The following is a 22,674-nucleotide window of genomic DNA, read 5'->3' as shown; positions in this document are numbered from 1 at the left end:
CACCACGGGTGCCCCACGGATCAGCCTGGCCTTTGTGGTGAAGGGAGGGGTCTGGGAAGGCGTTAGATCTTCCTGTTCCGGTAGAGGGAGGTGTGAGCTCCTCACACCCCCGCCGCGCCGTCACGTCTCGGTAGAGCTGTTATCACAGTTTCCTTTTTAGCCTGGGCTCAGTGCTCTCCTTATTCTCACTGTGTAAACGTGTGAGCCAGGTGGACACTGTAACTGCCGCTTCTTCTTGGTACAGCTTTCTGGTTTTCCTCCAGAGTCGGTCATCGCTTAACATTCTTGCTGGCTCCGACTCCTTTAAGCTTAGAGCCCGGTCTTCCTCCCTCTGACAGGGGCTCTGCTCAGTGTGACCGTCCACACACAGGCGTATCAGTCCATCTCTGTGCTCTGATGAGAGTCGGGCAACCCCTGCCCAGGCCCCAGCCCCCACCCCAGCCTCCCTGGTGTGCTCAGACACCTTCCTTCCAGGTATGTCAGGGAAATAGGAATGCCACCTCTTCAGCTTCCTCCCACAAACAGAGAAGGCCCCCAGGAGGAGGGCTAAGGAGTAACGGCCCTCTGCTTGACAGTGAGAAGTGGGGCTGGGTGTGCTGTGGCCAGTGTTCAGGACAGCAGGTAGCTAGAAACTGCCCCCAACCTCTCAAATCTCTTCTCTCCTTTCCGTGCTCACTTGGCTACCCCCCTGCACGTATGCGGCCTGGATTAGAGCAAGGCCCTCCACTGCCCTGGCTGGGTGGCTTTCTGCCTGTTGGTGTAGGTTTGTGGGGGGCCAGATGAGCGAGAGCTACTTGAGCCCTTGACACTGGCGAGCACTACTTCCTGCTCTGTCCGCCTCCCCACAAAAGAGCAACAGCTGAATCAACATTGCAGGAGGAAGCTACTGGCAGGAAGAAATTAAAAAGAGAATTTCTCTTTTTAAGATGGGGGAAGGGTCTGGAGAAGACAAGGGCTGGGTTGGAGGGGGAATTTGCAGGTCAGGTGGGAGGGCGGTTGGCAGAGGGAGGTGCGATGGTGGAGGCGTGCCAGCCAGGAGCTGGGGGCTGGGAAGGAGCTGCTGGCAGCCTTGCTGCTCCCGTGAACGCCCGCACTTCACGTGGGGCGAGTTCTCAAGGGACTGCGTTCTGCCTTTTGGGTGCTGGGTGCTGGGTTGGTCTTTCTCCGGCTCTCGTGCCTCATCTGTCCCACAGACACAGCATTGTGGGCCTCATGTCTGACTGCAGCCTCCCCCCAGTGTCGGCAACAAAACTGCACCCACCGGGGAACCTCTATATGGTGAGCTTGGAACCCCTTCGCATGTTCTCCATCATTAAATATTTCTTAATCCTCACACTGCTGCAAAGAAGCCCCCTTCTTGTGCTCTCGGGGCTGTGTGTTGTGGGGACATGGCTGGGCGGGAAGGGGGCTGGGGGTGCCCAGGTCAATGTCCACGATGGCAAGGGGATGGCATCTCTTCCTCTTTTCTACACTCACCTGGCTGCCTCCTGCCCACCCCAGCCCCCAGGCCTGGCACACTTGGGTATCCCTCCTCATCCTGCTTTATATCACCATGACATGCTTGCCTCCTGAGCCAGGCCATGATGTTCCGGAGGGCATGGCCGTGCACCCTCTGGGCGTCCAGCTCAGTGTCCCGCCCAGGCCCTGGAGTCCTCAATGAACACCTGGTGAAATAAAGTCAATTTTCTGGAAGGTGGAGGTGAAAGTGACTGGAAGTGGAATTTCTCGGCTGACTTAGGGGAGAAGATTATTCCCAGAATGCTGCTCCAAAAGCTGACTCATCCCTGGCTTGTTTTCTTCGAGATGCAAAGCCCTGTCCCTCTCGGTCACTCGCCACAAAGGCCTGTGATGTCCTCTGTTTCACGTTTTCATTCCCAGAAGTCCCTGTCTGCCTTCCTGCCGCCGGCGTTTCAACTACTTTGTGAATTCCCAAGAATGGACGCGCCAGGGTTTGCCGAGGCCATTTCCCTGGTACTAGTTGAGATTTAATGACATTTCATACAAATACTGCCCCATAAAGACACAGACACTTCAGAAGCCCTGGTGGGCATCGTTCCTGGTGGGTGCTGCTGAGCCGAATGGGGCGCACACTGTACACCTAAATGCAGGATGCCACCCCCCATCTCCCCCCACTCTTTAATTCGCCTTGTAGATCTTGTCCCCAGACGGCTGGGAGAAGGATTCTCACGGCAGTTCTGATGCTAATCTCCCCACAGGCTGGAGTCTCTGTCTTGCTGGTCTTCTCAGCACAATGCCTGAGAATCATTCATGTTGTTGGGTCTCTAATGTTTGCATTTAATGCTATGAATTTCCCTCTACACCTTGCTTTAGCTACATCCTACAAATACGGTATGTTGTGTTTCATTTCATTCCGTCCAAAATCTTTTCTGATTTCCCTTGAGGCTCTGTTTGATCCATGGATCATTTAGAAGTACGTTGTTTCTTAGGAGATTTCTTCTTTCTGTTGCTTATTTTCTGGTTTAATTCCATTTAATCATTCCATTATGGCTACGGAACGTATCGTGCATGATTTCAATTCTCTTAAATGTGTCCGGGTTTATGTTATGGCCCAGGACTCAGTCTTCCTTGGTGACCGTGTCGTGGGCACCTCCCGCTGCTGCTGGGTGGAATGTCTTTCGGGTCCAGTTGGTCGGGTGCTTTTTAGGTCTTCTGTGTACTTGCTGATCTTGTGTCTAATTTTTTAAAAATTGATGACTGGGAAAGGAGTGTTGAAGGCTCCAGCTGTCATTGTCTGTTTCTCCTATTAGTTCTTTCAGATTTTGCTTCATGTATTTCGATGTTCTGTCCTTAGATGTATGCACATTTACAATTGTTGTATCATCTTGTTGAATAGACCCTTTCATCATTAAGTCAAGCCCCACCATACACCTGGTAATTTGCATTGTTGTGAAGTCTACTTTGCTTGATATTAACACAGTCATTCTATTTTTCTTTTTATTAGTGCTTGTATGGTGTATCTTTCCCATCCGTCTTCTTTTTACCTACCTATATTATCATATTTAAAGCGTGTTTTGTATAGGCAGCATATAGTTGGGTCATATTTTTAGAAATTCCACCTGCTAGTATCTGTCCTACAGTTGGTGTATTTAGATCATTTACACAATGTAATTATTGAAATTGTTGGATTTAGGTCTGTTGTTCAAATTTTTGTTTTGTTTGCTCCCTTTGGTTTTCACTTTTCTATTTCCATTTTCTGCTTTCTTTTGGATTGTATCAGTGTTTTTAGTATTACATTTTAATTTACCAGTTGGTTTTTAAACTATATCTTTTTTTTTTTTTTTATTGCGGTACACAGGCCTCTCACTGTTGTGGCCTCTCCCGTTGCGGAGCACGGGCTCCGGACGCGCAGGCTCAGTGGCCATGGCTCACGGGCCCAGCTGCTCCGCGGCATGTGGGATCTTCCCGGACCAGGGCACGAACCCGCATCCCCTGCATCGGCAGACGGACTCTCAACCACTGCGCCACCAGGGAAGCCCTAAACTATATCTTTTTATATAGTTTTCTCAATGGTTGCTGGAGGAATTGCAATATATATACTAAACACCTTGTTGTCTACTTAAAATGAACATTTTACCATTTCAAGTGAAATGAAGTGGAACTTTAAAACTGTGTATGTCCCTTCACTGTTCTCCTTTCATGTTGGAGCTGCCACGTATTTTACATCTACATTCATTGAAAACCCCACCAGACAATGTTGTCATTTTTACCATCAACATATTGCAAAGACCTTAAGAGGGAAAATAGCGTAGTTACCCGCTAGTTTCCTTTTCTGTTGTTTCTTCTTCATTTCTAAGTTTCCCAGTTTTCCTCTGCTATCATTTCCCTCCTGAAATCTTAAGATACCTTTTAGAGTTGTCTGCTGGGGACTAATTTTCTTACTGTCCCTTCATCTGCGAGTGCTTTTTTCTTTTTTGACCACACTGCAAGGCCTGCGGGATCTTAGTTCCCCAACCAGGGGTTGAACCCTCGCCTGCTGCAGTGGAAGCTCAGTCTTACCCACTGGACTGTAAGGGGAGTCCTGAGAATGTTTTCATTTCCCCTTCGTTGGTGGAAATCATTTTGTGGGAACAGAATTGAGAGCTGGCATATCTTTCCTTTGAGCACTTTATACAGGTTGTTCCACTGTCTTCTGACCTCCTGGGTTCTGACGGGAAATGTGATGTTTTTCAAATGGTTCTTCCTCTATATGTGACGTGTCATTTTTCTCTGGAGGCTTTCAGGACATGTTTCTTTATCTTTGGTTTTCAGCAGTCTAAGTGTGGTGTGTATAGGCTTGATTCTCTTCAAGTTTATCCTATTTGAGATTCACTGAGATTCTTTAATCTGTAAATTTATATTTTTCATCAAATTTGGGAAGTTTTCAGCCATTATTCTTTCAAATACTTTTTCTGGGTCAACCCGTTACACCTCTCATCCTGGGGCTCCAATGGCAACAAATGTTAGATCTCTTGACGTTATTCCACGGGTCCCCAGGCTCTGTTCATTTTATGTCAATCTTTTTTTTCTCTTTGTCTTTAATATTGGATAATTTCTATTGGTCCTCAAGTTCACTCACTCTTTCTTCTGTCTTCACCACTCTCCTATTAAGCCCACTCAGTGAATTTTTTATTTCTGTAATCATATTTTTAATTTTAATACCCATTTGGTTCTTTTCTATAGCTTTTATATCTCTGCTGAAAATTTTTACCTTTGCATTTGTTTCAAGGGTGGTTTCCTTACTTGGTGGAGCACATTTTAAGTAATTGACTTAGATGCTTTATGTGACAATGTCAACATTTGGACCATCTCAGAGTTGGCATCTATTCATTGTTTTTTTCTCTTACAAATGCTTGAGATTTTCTTTGTTGTTGTTGCTGTTTGAGTAACTTTTCAATTGTGTCTTGGACATTTTAGATATTATTTAATGAGACTCTGGATCCTATCAAAATCTTCTCCAGTGTTCTCCAATGTTCTCAACATTTCTCTCTCTCTCTCTCTTTTTTTTTTCTGGCCATCAGCCCGGTTGGGTCAGACCACAAGTTCAGACCTGCCTCCTGCGGGCTGTGGTTCCAATGTGAGTTTAGTTTTCAAAGTCTCTGCTGTGCTACTTGGATCCATCTTGCACTTGCATCCCCCTGGTCCAGTTTTCAGCCTTGGCAGTGGTCTACACCACGACTCAATTCTCAAAGCCTTTGACATGGTATTTGGGTCATTTCCACATATGTCCAGCTCAGGGGTGAGTCTGGAACTTCATATAAAGCTTTATAGGGGACTTTCCTGGTGGCGCAGTGGTTAAGAATCCACCTTCCAATGCAGGGGATGCAGGTTCGATCCCTGGTCAGGGAACTAGATACCATATGCATGCCCCAACTAACGTTTTGCATGCCACAACTAGCGAGCCCGAGAGACGCAACTAAGGAGCGGGCCTGCCACAACTAAGACCTGGCGCAACCAAAATAAATAAATAAAATTTTTAAAAATAGGCTGTATAGGGTCTCTTTCTTAATCTCCTTCTTATTAATTTCTCTGATGCTCTCTGGCTTCCCGAGTCGTCCTTTCCAGGTCCTCTGGCCATAAAGCAGGAATTTTAACCTCCTGCACTGTCACATGCTTCCTGTGCCTAGATCCACCTCTGGGTCAAAGTGACGATTACGATACCTTCTGCCGCTATAGCTGCTGCTACCACCATCTTGGGAGTGCGGCTTTGGGACAGAAATTTGTCTCTGGGGCGAGACCAGGCAAAAGAAAATGAAATAGGTATTTCTCTCAAGTCTCTCTTTCAGGGCGTTGCTCCTCTCAGCCCACTGACCAGAAAGGAGGGGTTCTCTTGGCTGTGCTCACTGTGCTGTCCTGGGGTGCAGGCTACCTTGAATCTAATGCACAGGATGTAGGGGGACAGGACATTTGCTACCATATCAGCCTTTCATCAGCTTCCGATTTCTCACCCCAGTCTGCCTAGAAGGTTGCTTTATTTTATTCTGTGTGATATTTCTGGCTCTGGTCAGTGTAAAGGTGGAGTGCAGTGTGCTTACTGTGTCTTAGCTGGGACCGGAAGATGTTGGTGCCTCTTTTTCTTATTCTTAATTTCAATTCATTTTTTACAGCTTCATTAAGAGAATTTGAATGCCAATATCCACTCATATTAAGTATACAATTTAATGATAATGATTTTTAGCTGAATTTACAGATTTGTGCATTCATCACCACAATCTATTTTTAGAGCATTTCTGTTACCCCCAAAAGATCCTCATGCTCGTTTGCAGTCACTCCCCGTTAGTTCCTTCTTTTTTTTTTTTTGAATTTTCTTTTTTATACAGCAGGTTCTTATTAGTTACCCATTTTATACATATTAGTGTATATATGTCAATCCCAGTCTCCCAACCCATTAGTTCCTTTTCAAAAAAGAAAATAGATTATCTCAAGACTACAGAAAAGGGTGGAGATCAGCATCCCTACACCCTTGTACCCACCATCCAACTTCATCAAATCTTAATATTTTTCTTTACTTTGCCAAGAATTTTTTCTTCTTTCTTCCTCATAAAACTACCCACCCCACCCCTAATTATTTGGAAGCAAATCTGAAACATCCTGTCATGTCCTGTGCAAATATCTTAACATGAGACTCTAAAAGGTGACGATTCTGTAACATAATCACAAAACCTTTAACACGTCCAGAAGTTTAACAGTAATCTGTTAATGTCCTGTGGTCTGTGCACTGTGACTGGTTGCTGTCCTCGCCCATCTCTTATCTCGGGCCCCACACCTCCTCTCCTCTCTTGCCACCTGCTCTTCATCCTGGGGGCTTCTCTCCAGCCTGGATTTTGCTCACTGCATCCCTGCCAGACCATTAACCCAGCCCTCTGTCCCCGTTGCTCCTATGTACTGGGAGGTGAAGTGTTGACGTGATTCGGGTTCAAGAGTAGAAGTTGTGATTTTTATGTTATTTACTTTATGATTAACTTACTTTCTGTTGCTGTTTTCTCCAAGGCCTAGGACAGCAAGCAACTTGTGTCTGTGAGTGGAGTGTGTCCTTGTGGTGTCACAGCCAGCGACAGTCACCAGGGGGCGTGATTCGGGGACATTCTCAATCTCTCCTTCCTTTTTTGCTGTATTTTCTGGAATAGTTCCATAAAGAGGAAGTTCCCCTGATAGAGAACATATCATTAGAGTTTGCTCTATTTTTAAAACTCATCGAGACTATATTTGAAGAAGGTGACCCCTTCGCAGGTGCTGTGACCCCGGAACTCTGGATTCTCCGGAACTTCTGAAATCCTCCCTGATACCTTATTGTGTGTTCTTAGTTCACAATCTTTCTTGTTTGTTCTGTTTCCCTTGCCTTAAAAAAAAGATTTGTCGTATTTTCTTCTTTTTCAGATGTATACTTCCTAGTTCTATTCTTTCGGAGAGTTCTAATCGTTGTCACATATAAAATTAAACATTTCCTAGCAAAGTGTCCATTGATGAGTATCAGAAGCTGTGGCGTGCCCCCCCTGCTCATCTGTTCTGCTCCTCTAGGGTTTTTGTTTCCAATTGTTAATATTTTTACCTCTATTTTAAAATCAACAATTACTTAGGCTTAACAATTTTTCCTTATTTCTTTGGTCACCTTTCCCTCAGGGACCCTTGGATTCCTCTTGGATTCCTTCATCCGTCTGTCTTTATTTTGGGAGTGCCTCTTCCAAATAGATTTTAGGGTAGTTACGTGTCTGAGCCCTGGTTCATCTGAAGGCTCTGCTTTCTGCTTCTTTGTGGATGTAACCAGTGTCTCCTCTTCTGCTTCCCTTCCTCCCCACCCTAACCCTCCCCTTCCCTCGTTCTCTCTCTCTATGTCTGTCTCTGTCTCTCTCTGAATCTGTCCTGTTTTCTTTCTATCATTAATATTCTGTGATAGCATCACAATTCAACCAGTTTCGGGACCTTTGTTCTTCCTCCCAAGCCACGCGGCAGCCTCTTCGTCTGGGTCCGGTCCTCTCTCTCGGACCTCCTCTTCTGTTGTCCGGGTGTCTCCCCTCTCTGTTTACTGTTCTCTCCTGGAATTGCTGCGGGCAGGGCCGGGCAGATGGACTTGCCTCTTCCCTGCCCCATCGTCCTCCCGAGCAGACGCCCTCATCCTGCTCTCCAGCTGATTTGCTCTCCAGCTTCTTATTCTGCCCTTTGGTCCGTGTGATGCTTTTTAATTTCCGTGACCCAAGTTTGCGTCCCCAGTGCCTGTCTGCTTCTTCTTTGGTGGGGGCATGCTCCCCTCCCGTGTGCACAGTCTGCAGGCCGGGTCCCTTCCTGGGGTGAATATTCCTGGGCACTGCCCTCCAGGGTTTTCCGTCACACCCTGCGGGGCACGGCCACCCCCTCGGCCCGTGGGGGCATCGCATGGTGCCACCAGAGGCCCTGCTCCCACCCCATCCTCCCCGCACGCTGTTCCACTTCCAGCTGTGAGCGTGTGTGATGGGTGGTGTGTTCCCATTGTGTGTCGCTCCTCTGACAGCCCTCTGTCAGGGGCCCTGTAGGCAGACGGGCTGAGGTTGGAAGGGGCACATGTGGTGCAATCAGCCACACGTAACTACTTCCTCCAGTTCCTAACTTAGAACAGGAAGCATCGCGCCTTCACCAGTGGAGTCTCAGGCGGGCCGGCGTCTTCCCACACCTGCTGCAGCACCGGCCTGGTGAAGAGCGGAGCCCAAGCCCCTGCCAGCCCAGCCAGGACCAGCCCTGCTGAGACCTCCAGAGCGTCGAGCAGGTGAGTGGACAGAGGCCCCTCTGTGTCCGGGCTGGTTTCTCTGAAGGGGAGCAGCTCAGCCCTGAGGCTCTCCCCCGGCCATGGCTGCTGCCCTTCCCAAGGCAGGCAGCTCCAAGGGGCCCAGCCTGCAGAGGCCCTGGTGGCCCTGGTCCGTGTCACACGCCCTGGGATCGTCCACTCTAGGCCCCCTGAGCTGAGATCCGGCAAGGGGAAGTGCTGAGTCCACCGTGGGCAGAGCTAGTGGCGGGGTGATGGGAGGGATGTAACCAAGGAGATGGGACTGGCATGCTGGGAGGATGCACTCAGACCCCAGCCTCGGCTCCCCTGGTAAGGGTCCCTCAACAAGCCCCAGGCACTTGCTGAGCCCCTGATGCGGGGGCTGCGAGGCCGGGCAGAGCCAGGAGGAGGCTGGGGGACAGGCAAAACCCCTGTCTGGTGGGTACGGGGCCGGCACGGCCAGGCTGTGCAGGAGGGTCCCTGGGCCTCCCCAGCTGCGCCTTCTACTTCCTCCTTGAGCGGGTCCCATTCTGTCTTCACAGCTCTGTGGTTGCCCGGGTGGTTCTGTCCTCCAGCAGTGTGTGTGTGTGTGTGTGTGTATGCGTGTGTCTGTGTGTGTGTCTGTGTGTATGTGTGTGTGTCTGTGTGTATGTCTGTGTGTGTGTCTGTGTGTGTATCTGTGTGTGTGTCTGTGTGTCTCTGTGTGTGTATGTGTCTGTGTGTGTGTCTGTGTTCTGTGTGTGTCCGTGTGTGTCTCTGTGTGTGTGTATGTGTGTACGGTACATTGTCTCGGGGGTGGGTCTGCTGCTTCTCTGGGACTCCCGAAGGTTCACCAGCTCTGGCCTAACGATGTGAACACGCTGGGTGACAGTTAAACTTTAGGGGGTGAGGCATTGGGTGTGTGACCTAAACCTCCCACAACCAGGCCCCTGGAGGCCTGTCCCCTTAGGAGTAGGGAGACTGGGGCCCGAGGACCTGGACAAGCGCTGGGAGAGGGGACTCACGGCTGCCCCAGGGCTTTGTCCCGACGGGAGTGAATGGAGACATTTCTCGAGGGGCTCGGCCCCGCAGCCAGACACCGCTCCACTGGCCTCGGGTTTCTCAGCTGAAATCTGCGTGGATTGGTCTGCCTGCAGCTGTCAGCTTGCACTGTGCTGGAGGGAAGGCCCGGGCCGGTCACCGTCACTTCCTGGAGATTTCACGAGGGAAGACACCCTAGACAGCCGGGGCCCTGAAGAAGCTCAGCAGAGGGGTTACCACTGTCCAGGGGATGGGAGAGGCCTGTCTGCACCCCGGCAAGGTGGGCAGGAGATAGGCCTGCTGCTGGGCCTCCCATCTGCGAAATGGGCCCGTATTTACACTCCAGCTGACTCTATATCAAATTGTAATTCAAAACTCACTTCCCTGGAGGGGGCGAAGGTGTGGGTCTGCGTCCACAGGGTCCTGCGGGTTCAGCCTCAGGCCGAGCTCCGCCGGTTACGGGGCTGTGGAGAGGCATCCGCCCCACGAATGGGGGCAGCACAGAGCCCGCAGTGGCCTCTCCTGACTCAGGCCCCGCCAGCTCTAGGAAGAGTCCTGGGTGGCAGGGTCCGGCGGCCTGCACACCTGGCACCGTGAGCGGCCCACGGTCCCGCCTGAGCCCACGTTGTGGGACAGCTGCCGGCAGCTAATAACTGTGCCCCCAGCTGAGAAGTCCCGTCCGGCACTCCCCGCCTGCACTAGGCAGTCTCCTGGTGACGCCACGGTGACACCACCAGGCGGGCAGGGCTGGGATGCTAGTGTGGTCACTGTCCGTTTCCCTTTGCACAAACTGGACCTAAAATGGGGTGTCGGTTCTGTCGTCACCCAGACCTGCCCGAGCGGAGAGCTGATGCCCGATGGGGGCGCTGAGGCCCCCAGGGAGCACGCAGCTGGCAGGGGAAGGTGCCGAGTCCCATGGGCCCCGGGATGCCGAGACCCACCTGTCCCAGCCGTGCTGCCACGTGCCACCTGCCTGGCCGCTGGGCCCCCACCCCCCGTTGCCAGCGGGCGGGGTCCCCAGGCTGCTCAGAAAGAGCGCCTGCCTTCCCCCTCCTGGGCAGGGTAGGCCAGGTAGAGGGGAGTCCTCGGTGGGCCTGGGGGTTTCCAGTCTCTCCCACCGCTGACGAGTGGGTGTCTTGGGGACATGGCAGGTGTAGTTGAGTCCCCGAGCTGCCAGCCTGTGACCCGGGCAGGCCTTCCTGCCTGGTCCAAGGCCCCCCCCCACCAAAAGCCAGGGGCGTCCGGGCGGCTCACCCTCCCAGCAGTCGAGCAGCAGGGCCGGGGGTGCCTGGGAGCCAGCGGACCCTGTGGCTTCCGCGTGAGCCCTGGCACGGTCCCTGCTCAGCACAGCACCCCACGCAGCCCAGGTCTGAAACCGTGTCACGCAGGCCCAGGGGTGGAGTACCACCACCACAGGGCTCTGATGGGGGTGGAGAGAAACAGGAGCCCGGTACCCTCACTGCCTCTGAAACACACGGAGCAGGAAAGCACGGCTCTGCCCACCCACCTCGAAGTGGTGTTGAAAAACCCTGAGCCTGGGGTGCTCTTGTTGGGGTCTGTAGTAGTGCGGGCTCCCCAGAGAGACAGAACCAATAGGATGTGTGCGCGTGTGCGTGTGTGTGTGTATGTACAGAGGCAGAGATTTATTTCGGGGCTTGTACGATTGTGCAGGCTGGCAAACCCCAAATCTGCGGGGCGGGCTGGAGACCCAGAGGAGAGGTGACATCGCAGCTCGAGCCCAAGGCCGTCTGGAGGCAGAGGTCTCCCCTCCTTGGGGGACATCAGTCTTTCCTTTAAGGCCTTCGACTGGTTGGATGAGGCCCGCCCACATCATGGAGGGCCACGTGCTTTCCTCAGAGCCCACTTACGTAATGTTAGGCTCATCTAGAAACACCTTTGCAGCAAACAGCCACACCCAGACGAGGGTTTGAGCAAAGCTCTGGGTACCATGGCCAGCGGAGTTGGCACGTGAAATTCACCGTCACAGCACCCTTGGCTCTCTGTGACGAGGGAGGAAACTGAGGTCCGGAAGGGGGGGTCACCTGTCCACACTCACTCGGCAGCTGGGCGCAGACTTGGGCGTGTCAGCCCCGGGGTCAGGCTGACGTGGGCCCCCGTCCTGGCGTCTGTCCTGGCTGTGTGGCTGAGGGGCTGACCCTCTCAGAGCCCTCCCTAGGAACAGGGAGCAGGTTTGGTCCACCCCCAGGGCAGCTGCGGGCGAATCGTGGCTGTGAGTGCGGAGTGTAGCCAGGCCAGCAGGGTGGCTGCCGTGGGCAGTGCCCTGCCCTGGTCCTCTGGGATCTGGGGTCCTGAGTGGCTGTCCAGGCAGGGACCGCCACCCACTAGCTGAGGCTCCCTTGAGGACTGACCATGTCTGCCGTGTTTCCCAGCGCTGTGGCCCAGCCTTGCACAGCCACTGCCCAGGCGTCGTCACAGAGCAAGCCACGGCCCCTTTCCCATTGGCAGGTGTGGGGTCAGGCCCCTCGGATGCTCAGACCTGGCCAGTCTGAGGTGCAGAGGCCTCCGCACCCATGTGGCTTGATTCCGCTGTTCTGGAAGCTTCCGGAGGGAAGGTCATCTGGGTGGGTCGCACCCTGGGCTGCAGCCAGAAGTAGTTGGAAGGGTTCCCTGCTGGCTGAGGAGCTAAGGTCAGGGGCTGAGGTCAGCCTCCTTGACGGACGAGACCTCGGCGAGCCAGGGCTCCTGCCTGACGGGCCTCCGTGGGCACGGGGCATGCGTTCTCTCACAGTACTCCAGGGGCTGGGGGCGCACAGAAAGGCAGCGCCTCGGGAGCCATGCTTCCACCAATTTATTTTTTTTTGTGAACATATTTTTATTTGTATATGGTTACAAAAGACAAATGCTTTAGAATTTGTTGCAAGTGGAAGCATCCAACGGTGGTCTGGAGGCCCTTGCTGAACGCCTAGTGATGAAAACCCACCAGTTCATTGTTAAATAGTACGGGTGTGGCCACGCGCTGGTGTCTGCAGCAGTGGGGCTTTCGGGTGTGATGGGAATCTGCGGGAGGTGTGGAGGTGCCCTAAGGTCTTGGCAGAGGTCAGAATCCTAGAATCCGGGAGAGCAGTGCCCAGGGGCCAGACAGGCAGCTCTTGTTCAGTGAATGAATGAGTGAGCGAACGAGCTACGAGCAGACGTCCCAGCAGGGGGTCACTGTCCTCTGAAGTGTCCACAGTGGGAACAGAGAGACTGCCACTTTAGGAATCTGGAGACATCTCCAAGCAATTCCTCAACCACCACGATATTCAGATTTTCTTAAATGTGTGAATTTAAAAGAAAATCATTATATATGTTTATTGTAGAAGGTTTGGAAAATACAAACCAGAGTAATGAAGAAAATTGAAAATCCTTATAACGCCACCACACAGAAGAAACATGGCCTGTTTTGGTTATTTGCATGTATTGTTTTCCCGCTCAGCGACTTCTGATTGTAAAAATTGAGCTGCGAGCAGCCGTTCACACATTTTCATGCCATGTAGGTTCCACTGGGTGGGCCTCATGGATGTTAAAAACAGTGTCCAGTTTGACAGCTAGACCAGGAATCTCGATATTTTGCTTACAATGCCCAATTATCAGCCAGAGCGGCCTTTCCAAATGTTTGGTAACAGCTGCATTTCTTCTTTCCTGAATTATCTGTTCACAAGATCCTTTTCTATGGGGTATTTGCCTTTTTGTTATTATTTCTAAAATCTCCTTGGACACAAAGATTACCATTCACCTTCTGCAAGAGACAGATACTAAATATTTTCATCTATTCAATTTTTTATGTACAGATTTTTTTTTGAGCGTGTCTTCTTTTCATTTATTTAATTTAGTTAAGTGTAGTTGGTTTACCGTGTTTCAGGTGTACAGCTGAATGATTCCGTTTCATATGTATATAATCTTTTTCAGTTTCTTTTCCATTACAGGTTATTACAGATATCGAATCGAGCTCCCTGTGCTCTACAGCAGGTCCTCGTTTATCGGTTTTATACAGAATAGTGTGTGCCTGTTAATCCCAAACTCCTAAGTTATCCCTCCGCCCTTTCCGCTTTTAAACCATAAATTTGTTTTCTATGTCTGTGAGTCTGTTTCTGTTTTGTAAATTAGTTCATTTGTATCAATTTTTAGATTCCACATATAAGTGATATCCTATGCTATTTGTCTTTCTCTGTCTGACTTCACTTCGTGTAATAATCTCTAGGTCCATCCATGTTGCTGCAAACGGCGTTATTTCATTCTTTTCTTATGGCTGAGTAACGTTCCATCGCATATATGTACCACGTCTTCCTTATGCATTCCTCTGTTGATGGACACTTAGGTTGCTTCCATGTCCAGGATATCGTGAATACTGCTGCTAAGAGCACTGGGGTGCATGTAGCTTTTCGAATTAGAGTTTTCATCTTAGAGTCTATCTTCTTCTTTTTTTTGATATTTATTTATTTGGCTGTGCTGGGTCTTAGTTGCGGCATGCATGCAGGATCTAGTTCCCTGACCAGGGATCGAGCCCAGGCCCCCTCTATTGGGAGCGCAGAGTCTTAACCACTGGACCACCAGGGTGTCTGAGTCTATCCTCTTGGTATTTTTCTCCCTTAGTTTTTACTCTGAGTGTCCTTACTCTGAGATACACATTCTTCTATTGCTTTTATCATTTCTATTTGCTAAACCTGGGTTCACGGGTCCCGTGGTGTGAGGGGGCACTGCCACGGCGCGTGCCTTCCCGGGAACGTGCTCTGCCTGGTGCCTTTGAGGCCGGAGGCCGCTGCTCACTTCCCTCCCCCCGGCCACCGGCCCGAGGGCCAGGGTCACACAGACTCTGTCCCCGAAGCTCTGGATGCATTTTACAGGCCAGTGCACAGCTCACTGCTGCCTTGCCTTTTCCTTTCCTAAGCTCCCTGGCGACTGCCATACATGCTGTCTTCCAGATGACCCATTTTATTGCTTTTTCCAAAGAAACGATTTTCGATGTATTTTAGCTTTTTTGTTTGTTTTCGGATTCATCGACTTTTTCTGTTGTCTATTTCCCACCTCCCTTCCCTTATTTCCTGAGCTTTGTGGCTCTTTCTCTCACGTCTGAACTTTCCATCCTGCACGTTTATCATCATTCCCTTCCATCAGGCAGAAAAGCATTTAGGGCGTCGGGCTTCTTTCTCCATCGGGGACCCGTTGAACAGAGAAAGTTGCGCTGTCTCTTTTCTGAAGTGTCTGTACATGTAAATTTGATTTGCTCTTGGACTTAAGGGATATTGAGCAGAGTGTTTTAAAGGTTCTAGTTAATATGTGTGTGTTGGGGGGGCATCTCATTTTATTCCATTTGGTCGGAAACTGTGGCCCTAAAAATTTCTGCCATCAGCCTTCACGGGTGGTGAACGGAGCAGTGACGAACACGTGCAGTGGATTCTCCTGGGGCCGAGAATGTGTGGGTTCAGAGAATATGTGGGTGACATCCTCCTCAGTCCCCTCTGCCCTGTCTTCTGATCTGTCTGGAAACTCCATGACTTGGGGCGGGGGTGGGGGGGAGGGGTTCCAGCCCCCACTGGAATCTGCTTCTGTCCAGTTCTTTTTTGTCTTTACATAAAGCAGAAACGACCACGTCCTAACTTTGTCTTTTGGTTTAAAAAGGTTGATGCCTATTTTAGATCCATTGTCAACACTGGCCTTTTTCTATATGAAACAGCCTTGCATCCTCAGCTCCTGGGATGAATACCGCACCCCTGCCTTCCCCTCCTGTAACTTTTCCTGACAGCATCCCTGTTCCTTGTCACTTTCTGGCCGTGCCTCTTGGAAACCAGCACCCTGACCTTGAACGGTCAAGGGCAGGCTCTGACGCAAAGTCCTGACGCTCGGTGAGTCCTGGGGCCCCGCAGGGCCTTGTCTGAGGGTCTGAACTTCGGCAAAGCTTTCGTCTTTGACAGCAAGCCTCATCTGACAGCAGCGTACCCTGCCTCGGACATGGGGCCTCCCTCTGCCTCTTCAACTTTTCTTTCTTTTTCGATGTTTCCTCTTTCTCTTCTGTCTTTTACCAAATAGGGACTATGGGCTTTTGTGGAGTGCGTGGGATTTGGAAGGAATATATCCTATTTTTCTTCTGGTGTTCCCTGACGGACCCCGACGCTCAGAGCTTTATTCATCGTGAAGGGTTATCCTCAGGGTGCCCGGGGTCCGCGGGGATGCGCCACTTCCTGCAGGGTCAGGCTCAAGGGTAGCTCTGACGCAACGTCCTCACAGGCCCGTGGGGCCTTGGGTTTCTCAAGCCACCTCGACTTGGGGTTTTGCACCTTGAGTCCTGGGGCGGGGCTGCCCTTAGATCTGGGGAGAGTGCAGCCTCGGGGCCGTCGGGGTGGCAGGGAGGGTGCCGCAGGTCTGGGCTCGGGTGGCCCAGCTGGAGCCCGCGCCCTCCTCCCTGCTCTCGGACCAGCTGTCCCAGCCGAGTCGGGGCCTCACATTCACGAGGGCGGCCCGAGCCTGCCCTCCCCCAGAGCGGGACCAGGCCCGCAAGCCCTTCCGGGCACGCAGAGGGAGCCGAGGCAGAGTATGCCGCTGGGGCAGCCGGGGACCCGGGCACGGGCACGGCCCTGCGCCGTCCAGGGGTCCGGGCCCCAGGACGACACCCGGAGGAGGCCTTGGCCTGTGAGGCCCCGCCATGATGGTTGCGGCATCGGGACCTCTGATGGCCAGTCCTGGCCGCCGGGCATGTCCACTGGCACCCCTGCCCGGGGCCGGGAGGAGGGCTGGCTGCAGGCTCCGCACTCCGAGCTCCCAGAGCCACTGCGTCTGTGGGCGTCCTGCCCCCGAGGGGCCGTGGGCACTGGGGCTGGGGCGGAGCCGGGCGCGGCGGGAGTCCCAGTGCTTAAGGGGGAAGAGAGAGCGGCGACACCCCTCCCATGGCCTGTGGGTCTTCTTGCCATAACCAAGGTGCTCTCCCCACCACGTGGGAGGATGGATGCTCCAGCTGTGAGCGGCACCGGGTCCGCATCCTGCCGCTGCCGGGGCCCCGGTCTCCGCAGGCGAGGGCCGGGGTTTGCCTGTGGTTGCTGTGACTGTTTGGGGTCCGTGGCCACAGGAAAGGGCATCGAGCTGCTTTTGGAGGGCCTTCCCCACCCCTGGCGGGACTGCCCCCCCCCCCCCCCCCCCCGCCGGCTACGTGCACAGCTGGGGCGCCTGGGGCGGGGGCTCAGCCTCTGCCTCCGAAGTGGGGTGCTATTTTGAGGCCGACTGGGCCCGGCGGCGCCCGGGTCAGCCGGGGGGGGCAGTGAGCACGTGAGGGCCTCGCGGGGCGTCCGGCTGCGGAATATGTTAGGGACCCAGAGGGCTCTGGGGCAACACGGGGCTTTCACAAGTGGGTGGGCGTGGAGTAAACCGAAAGCACCTTCCCAGCTCCCGCTCTGTGACCCCGGAAGCCAGAGCAGGGCGTAAGTTCTGCTTTTGACCGGAACAGGAAAGAAAAGGGAAGAGGTCTGTTCTGTTATGACACTTCTAGCTCCTGGTTACAAGCTTGGTGGGGACCGGGGCGCGGGGTCACCCCGAAAGACCGGAGAGTGGGGCTGGGCGGGACCTCTAAGCACTGGGTCCCCCCATGGGACCCCCCTGGGACCCTCCTCCACCCCAGAGCCGCTGGTACACACGCAGGGGTTATGGGAGAGCAGAGGCGAGGGCAGGACCCACCTCCAGGTGCACCCAGAGCCCACAGGCCACGGCAGAGGCCACCACGGCAGGGGCCACATGGCCTTCGCCACAAGTGGACCTTGGGTGGGAGCCTCTGCCGGCCCCGCACCGAGCAGTGTGCCGGGGAGAGGAGCTGGTGTTTGCAGGTATTCAGGGTGAGCCTGTTGATCCTGGTTGCGGATAACGCCCCCCCTTCCTGCCTGCTGCCTCTGGTTTGCTGGCAGCTCAGCACCCTCTCCGCTCTCTTGGCGTCAGATTAAAAGGCAGCAGCCCTACAGGTTCTCACACGTGGGGGCCCGCGGGCCCACGACGCGCTGCCACACCTCCCGGGAGCTGGCCTGGAGGACGTTTGCTGCTTTGGGCCCAGCCTGGGTCCCTTGGGGCACTTCTGGGGGAGGGTGCTGCTTCCACCTCCAAGACCCGGAGCCCCAGCGCCAGGCCTCCAGCCCGCCCCCACGCTCTTGCCTCTGGGAGCATCAGGGCCAGCCGGTGGTGGCCCAACACCCTGTCCACGCCTTACCCCAGGCCCAGCAGGTGCGGACGAAGAAGAGCTCAATAACGGTCACCTAGAGCTCGTGGCCTCGGGCGCATTAGGTGACGGCTCTGCGGGCCCTTCTGTTGTCAAACAGCCCAAGTTCGAATGCCTGGTGCACAGTGAGGCCAAACAAACCGAAAGAGCGGAGTTTGGAGCAGAGAAAGGTTTATTGCAGGGCCGAGCAAGGAGACGGGTAGCTCAGGCCCAGAAAACTCCGAGCTCCCCAAAGGGTTTCGGCAAAGCGTTTTTAAAGGCCAGGTGAGGGAGGGGGCGTCGCAGGGTACGCGACCAGCTTGTGCGCAGTTCTTTGACTGGCGGATGGTGAGGTAACAAGGCAGGGTCACAGAGGTTCACGTTATCAGTCCTTAGGCTCCAGTAGGTCTGGGGGGCTACACGTTCATGGTCATCGTGCAATTGACTTCTTCCATTTGGTAGGGGTTTTAGCATCTGTAAAACAGCCTAGGATCTGTGCGTCAGATACCGTTTGTTCGTTATCTAGGTACGTCAAGGAGGAACCAAAGGTTCTGTGACTGCCGTATGGCTGATTCACTGTTTAAATTCTTAACAGTTCTCCTGGCCCAGCTGCTACTTTTGTCACGAGTGTTCTCATCCTTTCGATCGTTAATTCTCCAGCCAGGCTTTTGTGAGTCAGGGGAGGCCTGGGAGACTAAGCTTTTCTACAGACAAGAGGCAGGCAGAAGATGTGGGGGGAGGGGTCTGTCCCAGGCAGGCCCCAGATGTCCTGCCCGATTACACATCCTCGCCCAGCGGGCAGCTGGCACAGTCCTGGCGCCGGTGGGTGCTCAGAGTTGGCTTCTCTTCCAAGTCCTGGTTCACCCTCCTCCCGGGAGGCCCGGGCCGGCCGAGTCTCTGCTCCAAGCTCAGCTCAATTCACTGAAGGCCACGCGGGGCCCTGACCCGGAGGGCGCGGCACCTTGGGCGCGCGTGTGTGTGCACACGCGTGGTGAGTGTGTACGTGTGCGTGTGTCACTGTCAGGAGGCCCACTCCCTGCTGGTCCTTGGGGGCTGGGGGCTTAGCTGCACAGACCACACGCAGCCCCACTCAGCCCTCCTCTCCCGCTGGCCCGCACAGCCCCGTTGAGGGGGGTCGGGGAGACCGGCCCGTGCTGGCTACGCCCCAGCGCTGAGCACCCCTCGGCAGCAGGGGCGGCCCGCCCAGCGTCGCATCTCTAGGCCCAGGGTCTGGGGTCCCAGGCCCCGTCAGCGCCCCCTCTCCTCCACAGGACATGCTGCGCCGGCGCCCCCAGCTGCTGCTCCTGGGGAGCCTGCTCGCCCTCCGATCCGGTGAGTCCCGCGGGGGTAGCTCCTCATGGGAGGGATGGGACCCGCCCTGGCACCCTCCTGCCCCCAAGTCCCCTGGTGGAGGCTCAGGAAGGGCCCTGCTCTGCCGCCCTCCTCCATTCCCCCGCCCACCGTGGGGCCCACCCTCCTGGAGGCCGCTTCCCCTGGGGCCCTGGTCTCCTCCCTCCCTCCTGGTCCTGCCGCTGCCCCTTCTTCTCCACCACCCCATTCACACCCCCGGTCCCCGGAGGGCCTGCTGTCTCTGTGGGGGCCGGCCAGCACCTGCCACAGGCCACGCCCCCCAGCCTGTCTCCTCTCCCCTAGTCCTGTCCCAGGAGTGCACCAAGTACAAGGTCAGCACCTGCCGGGACTGCGTCGAGTCAGGGCCTGGCTGCGCCTGGTGCCAGAAGCTGGTAAGAGCCTCACTGACCGCGGTCAGCCGCCCCGAGGGGCCTCGCGCCTGGCCTGCCCTCCCCCCTTCCCTCCTCCCGGGCCGGACCTTCTTCTCTGCCTCTGGAACTGCTGCCTCCAGGAGTGTCAGCACTGCTTTCTAGTGGAGCAGAAGCAGGGACACGGTGCCGTCAGAGACAGACAGGCAGACTCAGCGTGTCCCCAGGCAGCCCGGCGGAGGCAGACCGGAGAGCGAAACGGCTGCGTCTGCACAGGTGCCGCCCCCTGGCCAGAGACAAGGCAGAGGTGCTTGCAGCTGCTGTCGTCCGCTCCCAGAGCACGGAGCACTGGGGGAGTCCCCTGCTGGAAACCTAACCCTCTGCTGTCCTTAGTTACTTCACATTTAACTTGTGAGACCCTCTGGGAGGAAAGGCAAAGGCCCAAGACGGCCAGGACGTGGGGTAGCTCCACCTCCTCCTGGGGAGGACCCCTTCCCTAGGGAGCCCCAGATGCTGACCACGCCCTCCTCATGGGGGTCCCTGAGGTTCTGACACCACAGGTCTGTTTGGAAACACACACATATTTTTTTTTTCTCAGTTGTTTGAGGGTAGGTTGCAGACACAAACCCCTTTGTCCCTTAATATTTCCAGGGACTTTGCCGAGAACAAGGTACTCACGTACAAAACCACAATGCATTTATCAAAGATTGGAAATTTAACACGGTACTTTACTCTGACCAAATTTACACACTTTGTGCAAATTTTTCCAATTGTTCCAATAATGTCTTTGATATCATCCCCCCTCCCCCCCTACTCCGCACCCACCCCACTGGTCAATATTATAATCCGGGACCACACATTGCATTCAGATGTCTCTTTATCTCCTGGAATCCGGAACATTCGTCAGCTTTCTTTGTCTTTCACATCCTTGCCATTTCTGAGGAGCTCACGACAGCAGTTTTGCAGAATGCCCCTCCTGTGGGTTTGCCTGGCCTTCCCTCTGATTCAGCCCAGGGTGTGCGTTTCGGCAGGAGCCCCATGCAGGGCTCCTGTTGTCACTTCGTCCTGATACTAGGGGTGCAGCCTGGACCACTCAGCTGAGGTGGCGGCTGCCAGGCTCTCCACCATGACATCACTATTTCCCTTTTGCAATAGTAAGTAATTTGTGGGGAGATACTCCGAGGCCAGGAAATACTCTGCTTCCCATCAGGCTTACACCCACTAACTTGAGCATCTGTTGGTGTTGGCTGCCTGAATCAGTTCTCACTGGGATGGTTGCAAAATGGTGACATTCCTGTTCATTACTCCTTCTAATGGCTTCTAACGCAGGGAGGAACTTTTCCTTCCCCCAACCTCCCTCTCTCTGTCTCTCTCATCGGTGTAAACCCGTAGATGTTTATTTTATTCGGTAGCTTATAAGCTATCACTTTCATTTTGCCATTTTGAAGCTCGAAGTGTTCCCCGTTTGGACTTTGGGAGCCCCCAGGCTGGCCCTGTGTCCTGTTAGCACGCCCCAGGATCACTTCCTGAGCTCTCTTATTCTCTGGGATCGGCAGAGCTCCAGGCCCGTCTGCACTTTCCTCGCCCCCACTAGGGACTCAGACATTTCTCTGAGGGTTCCTGGTTCCCCTTCATGAGAAGCCAGCCTCCCAGCATCCGCAATACACTTCCCCATTTTCTTAATCCTACGATTCACAGAAAGTGGTTACAGAGTTGCTACCCGCAGCACTGCAGGGGGGAAATCGGGTGTGGTCTGTGTTGTCTCCTCTTGTTGGGGTGCGGTCATAGTGCCGGCTTAAAAAGTCCGTCCTCAGGGTGAATTCCTCCCTTCCCTTTCCTGACTTTATCATATGCATTTGAAATGCAGTCGGGTTCAATTGTTTCCCAGTGGATTCCATTTTAGGGGTTTCTTCCCTCTCCATTCCTGTTAATTTTCTTTCTCGAGTACTTAAGGCATTAATAGGGTTCCAAAAGCGAGGACAGTTCAGAGGCAGCTCAGGAAGCACCGCCCCTCTGCGGGCCCCGCCCCGGCGCTGGGCACGCCCCCTGCACCTGCCGGCGGTTGCTCTTCCGAGCCTCCTCTTGTCGGAGGAAGCCGAGAGCGGGACCCTCCGAATGTGGCCGCTTCTCTCTCCCTGCCGTGTCCACATCCAGGGGCCCTTCGTGGGGGCACAGTGGTCACGAGGGAAGACCCAGGACCCCCACGCTCCCCTCCGGCCTGTTTCCTTCTGAGCTGCCTGGCCCAGAGCCCTGGCCCGTATTCCGGATCCGCGTGGTGCCTGGGGGCTAACACGTGGGCCACGAGGGGGCGCTCGCGTCCCCTTGGGAGGGAACCACTCCCTCCTTCGTCCGGTGCTGCTGACGCTGCCCAAGGGCCTGAAAACCCTGGGCCAGGTGCTCCGTGGGCCGCGGAGAGTCCCCGTGGCTCCACCTGGGGCTGGAGCCGTTGGTTCCTGAGTCGCCTCTGCCCGCTTGCGGGCTCTCCGGGGATGCGAAGCCTCGTGAACAGGCCCTCTGGAGGCCGCCCAGCCCCTGCCTCGTCCCGCTGCCACCGGGACTCCTGACCTGAATCCGGTGCAGATGAGGGGGTCAGCTTCGCACAGCACCCACAGTGTGGGCTCCCATCTTTTCTCTGCCCCTGACCCCTGACCCCTGGCTCCCCCAGAACTTCACGGGGCAAGGGGAGCCTGACTCCACTCGCTGTGACACGCGGGAGCAGCTGCTGTCAAAGGGCTGCGCGACGGATGACATCATCGACCCCAGGAGCCACGCCACGACCCAGGAGGACCAGGTGGGGGGCCAGAAGCAGCTGTCCCCACAGAAAGTGACGCTCTACCTGAGACCAGGTAGGCTTGGCCTCGGCTGGGGGTGAGCCAGCCCCTGATGGCCGCATATCCCATGTGTCCAGGTCAGACAGCCAGGTGGCCTGGGCGAGGCCCTGGGACTGCTGGGAACCAGTCTGAGCTCTTCTCTCTGCCCCGGGGAGGGTGCCCCCAAGAACCCCGTCTGCGGCTGGTGCCTAGTCTCTCTTTTTT

The 22,674-nt window shown here is 54.4% G+C and overlaps 1 protein-coding gene across 1 annotated transcript in view; it reads left to right on the top strand.

Annotated features, from left to right (window-relative positions):
- Positions 1 to 8,578: 8,578 nt before the first annotated feature.
- ITGB2 (integrin subunit beta 2) overlaps positions 8,579 to 22,674 on the top strand; it is a 25,648-nt gene continuing 11,552 nt past the window's right edge. The window contains exons 1-4 of the mRNA XM_024758443.1: positions 8,579 to 8,734; positions 19,193 to 19,253; positions 19,575 to 19,663; positions 22,305 to 22,485. Of these exons, the coding sequence (XP_024614211.1) occupies positions 19,196 to 19,253; positions 19,575 to 19,663; positions 22,305 to 22,485 (328 nt within the window). The 5' untranslated portion in view covers positions 8,579 to 8,734; positions 19,193 to 19,195. The remainder of the gene's footprint in view (positions 8,735 to 19,192; positions 19,254 to 19,574; positions 19,664 to 22,304; positions 22,486 to 22,674) is intronic.

Source organism: Neophocaena asiaeorientalis, unplaced genomic scaffold (genome assembly GCF_003031525.2).
Source record: "Neophocaena asiaeorientalis asiaeorientalis breed wild unplaced genomic scaffold, Neophocaena_asiaeorientalis_V1.1 scaffold45, whole genome shotgun sequence".
In the NCBI taxonomy this organism is placed as follows: Eukaryota; Metazoa; Chordata; class Mammalia; order Artiodactyla; family Phocoenidae; genus Neophocaena; species Neophocaena asiaeorientalis.
Note: the sequence above shows the minus strand (reverse complement) of the source record. Positions and strands in the feature narration are given on the sequence as shown.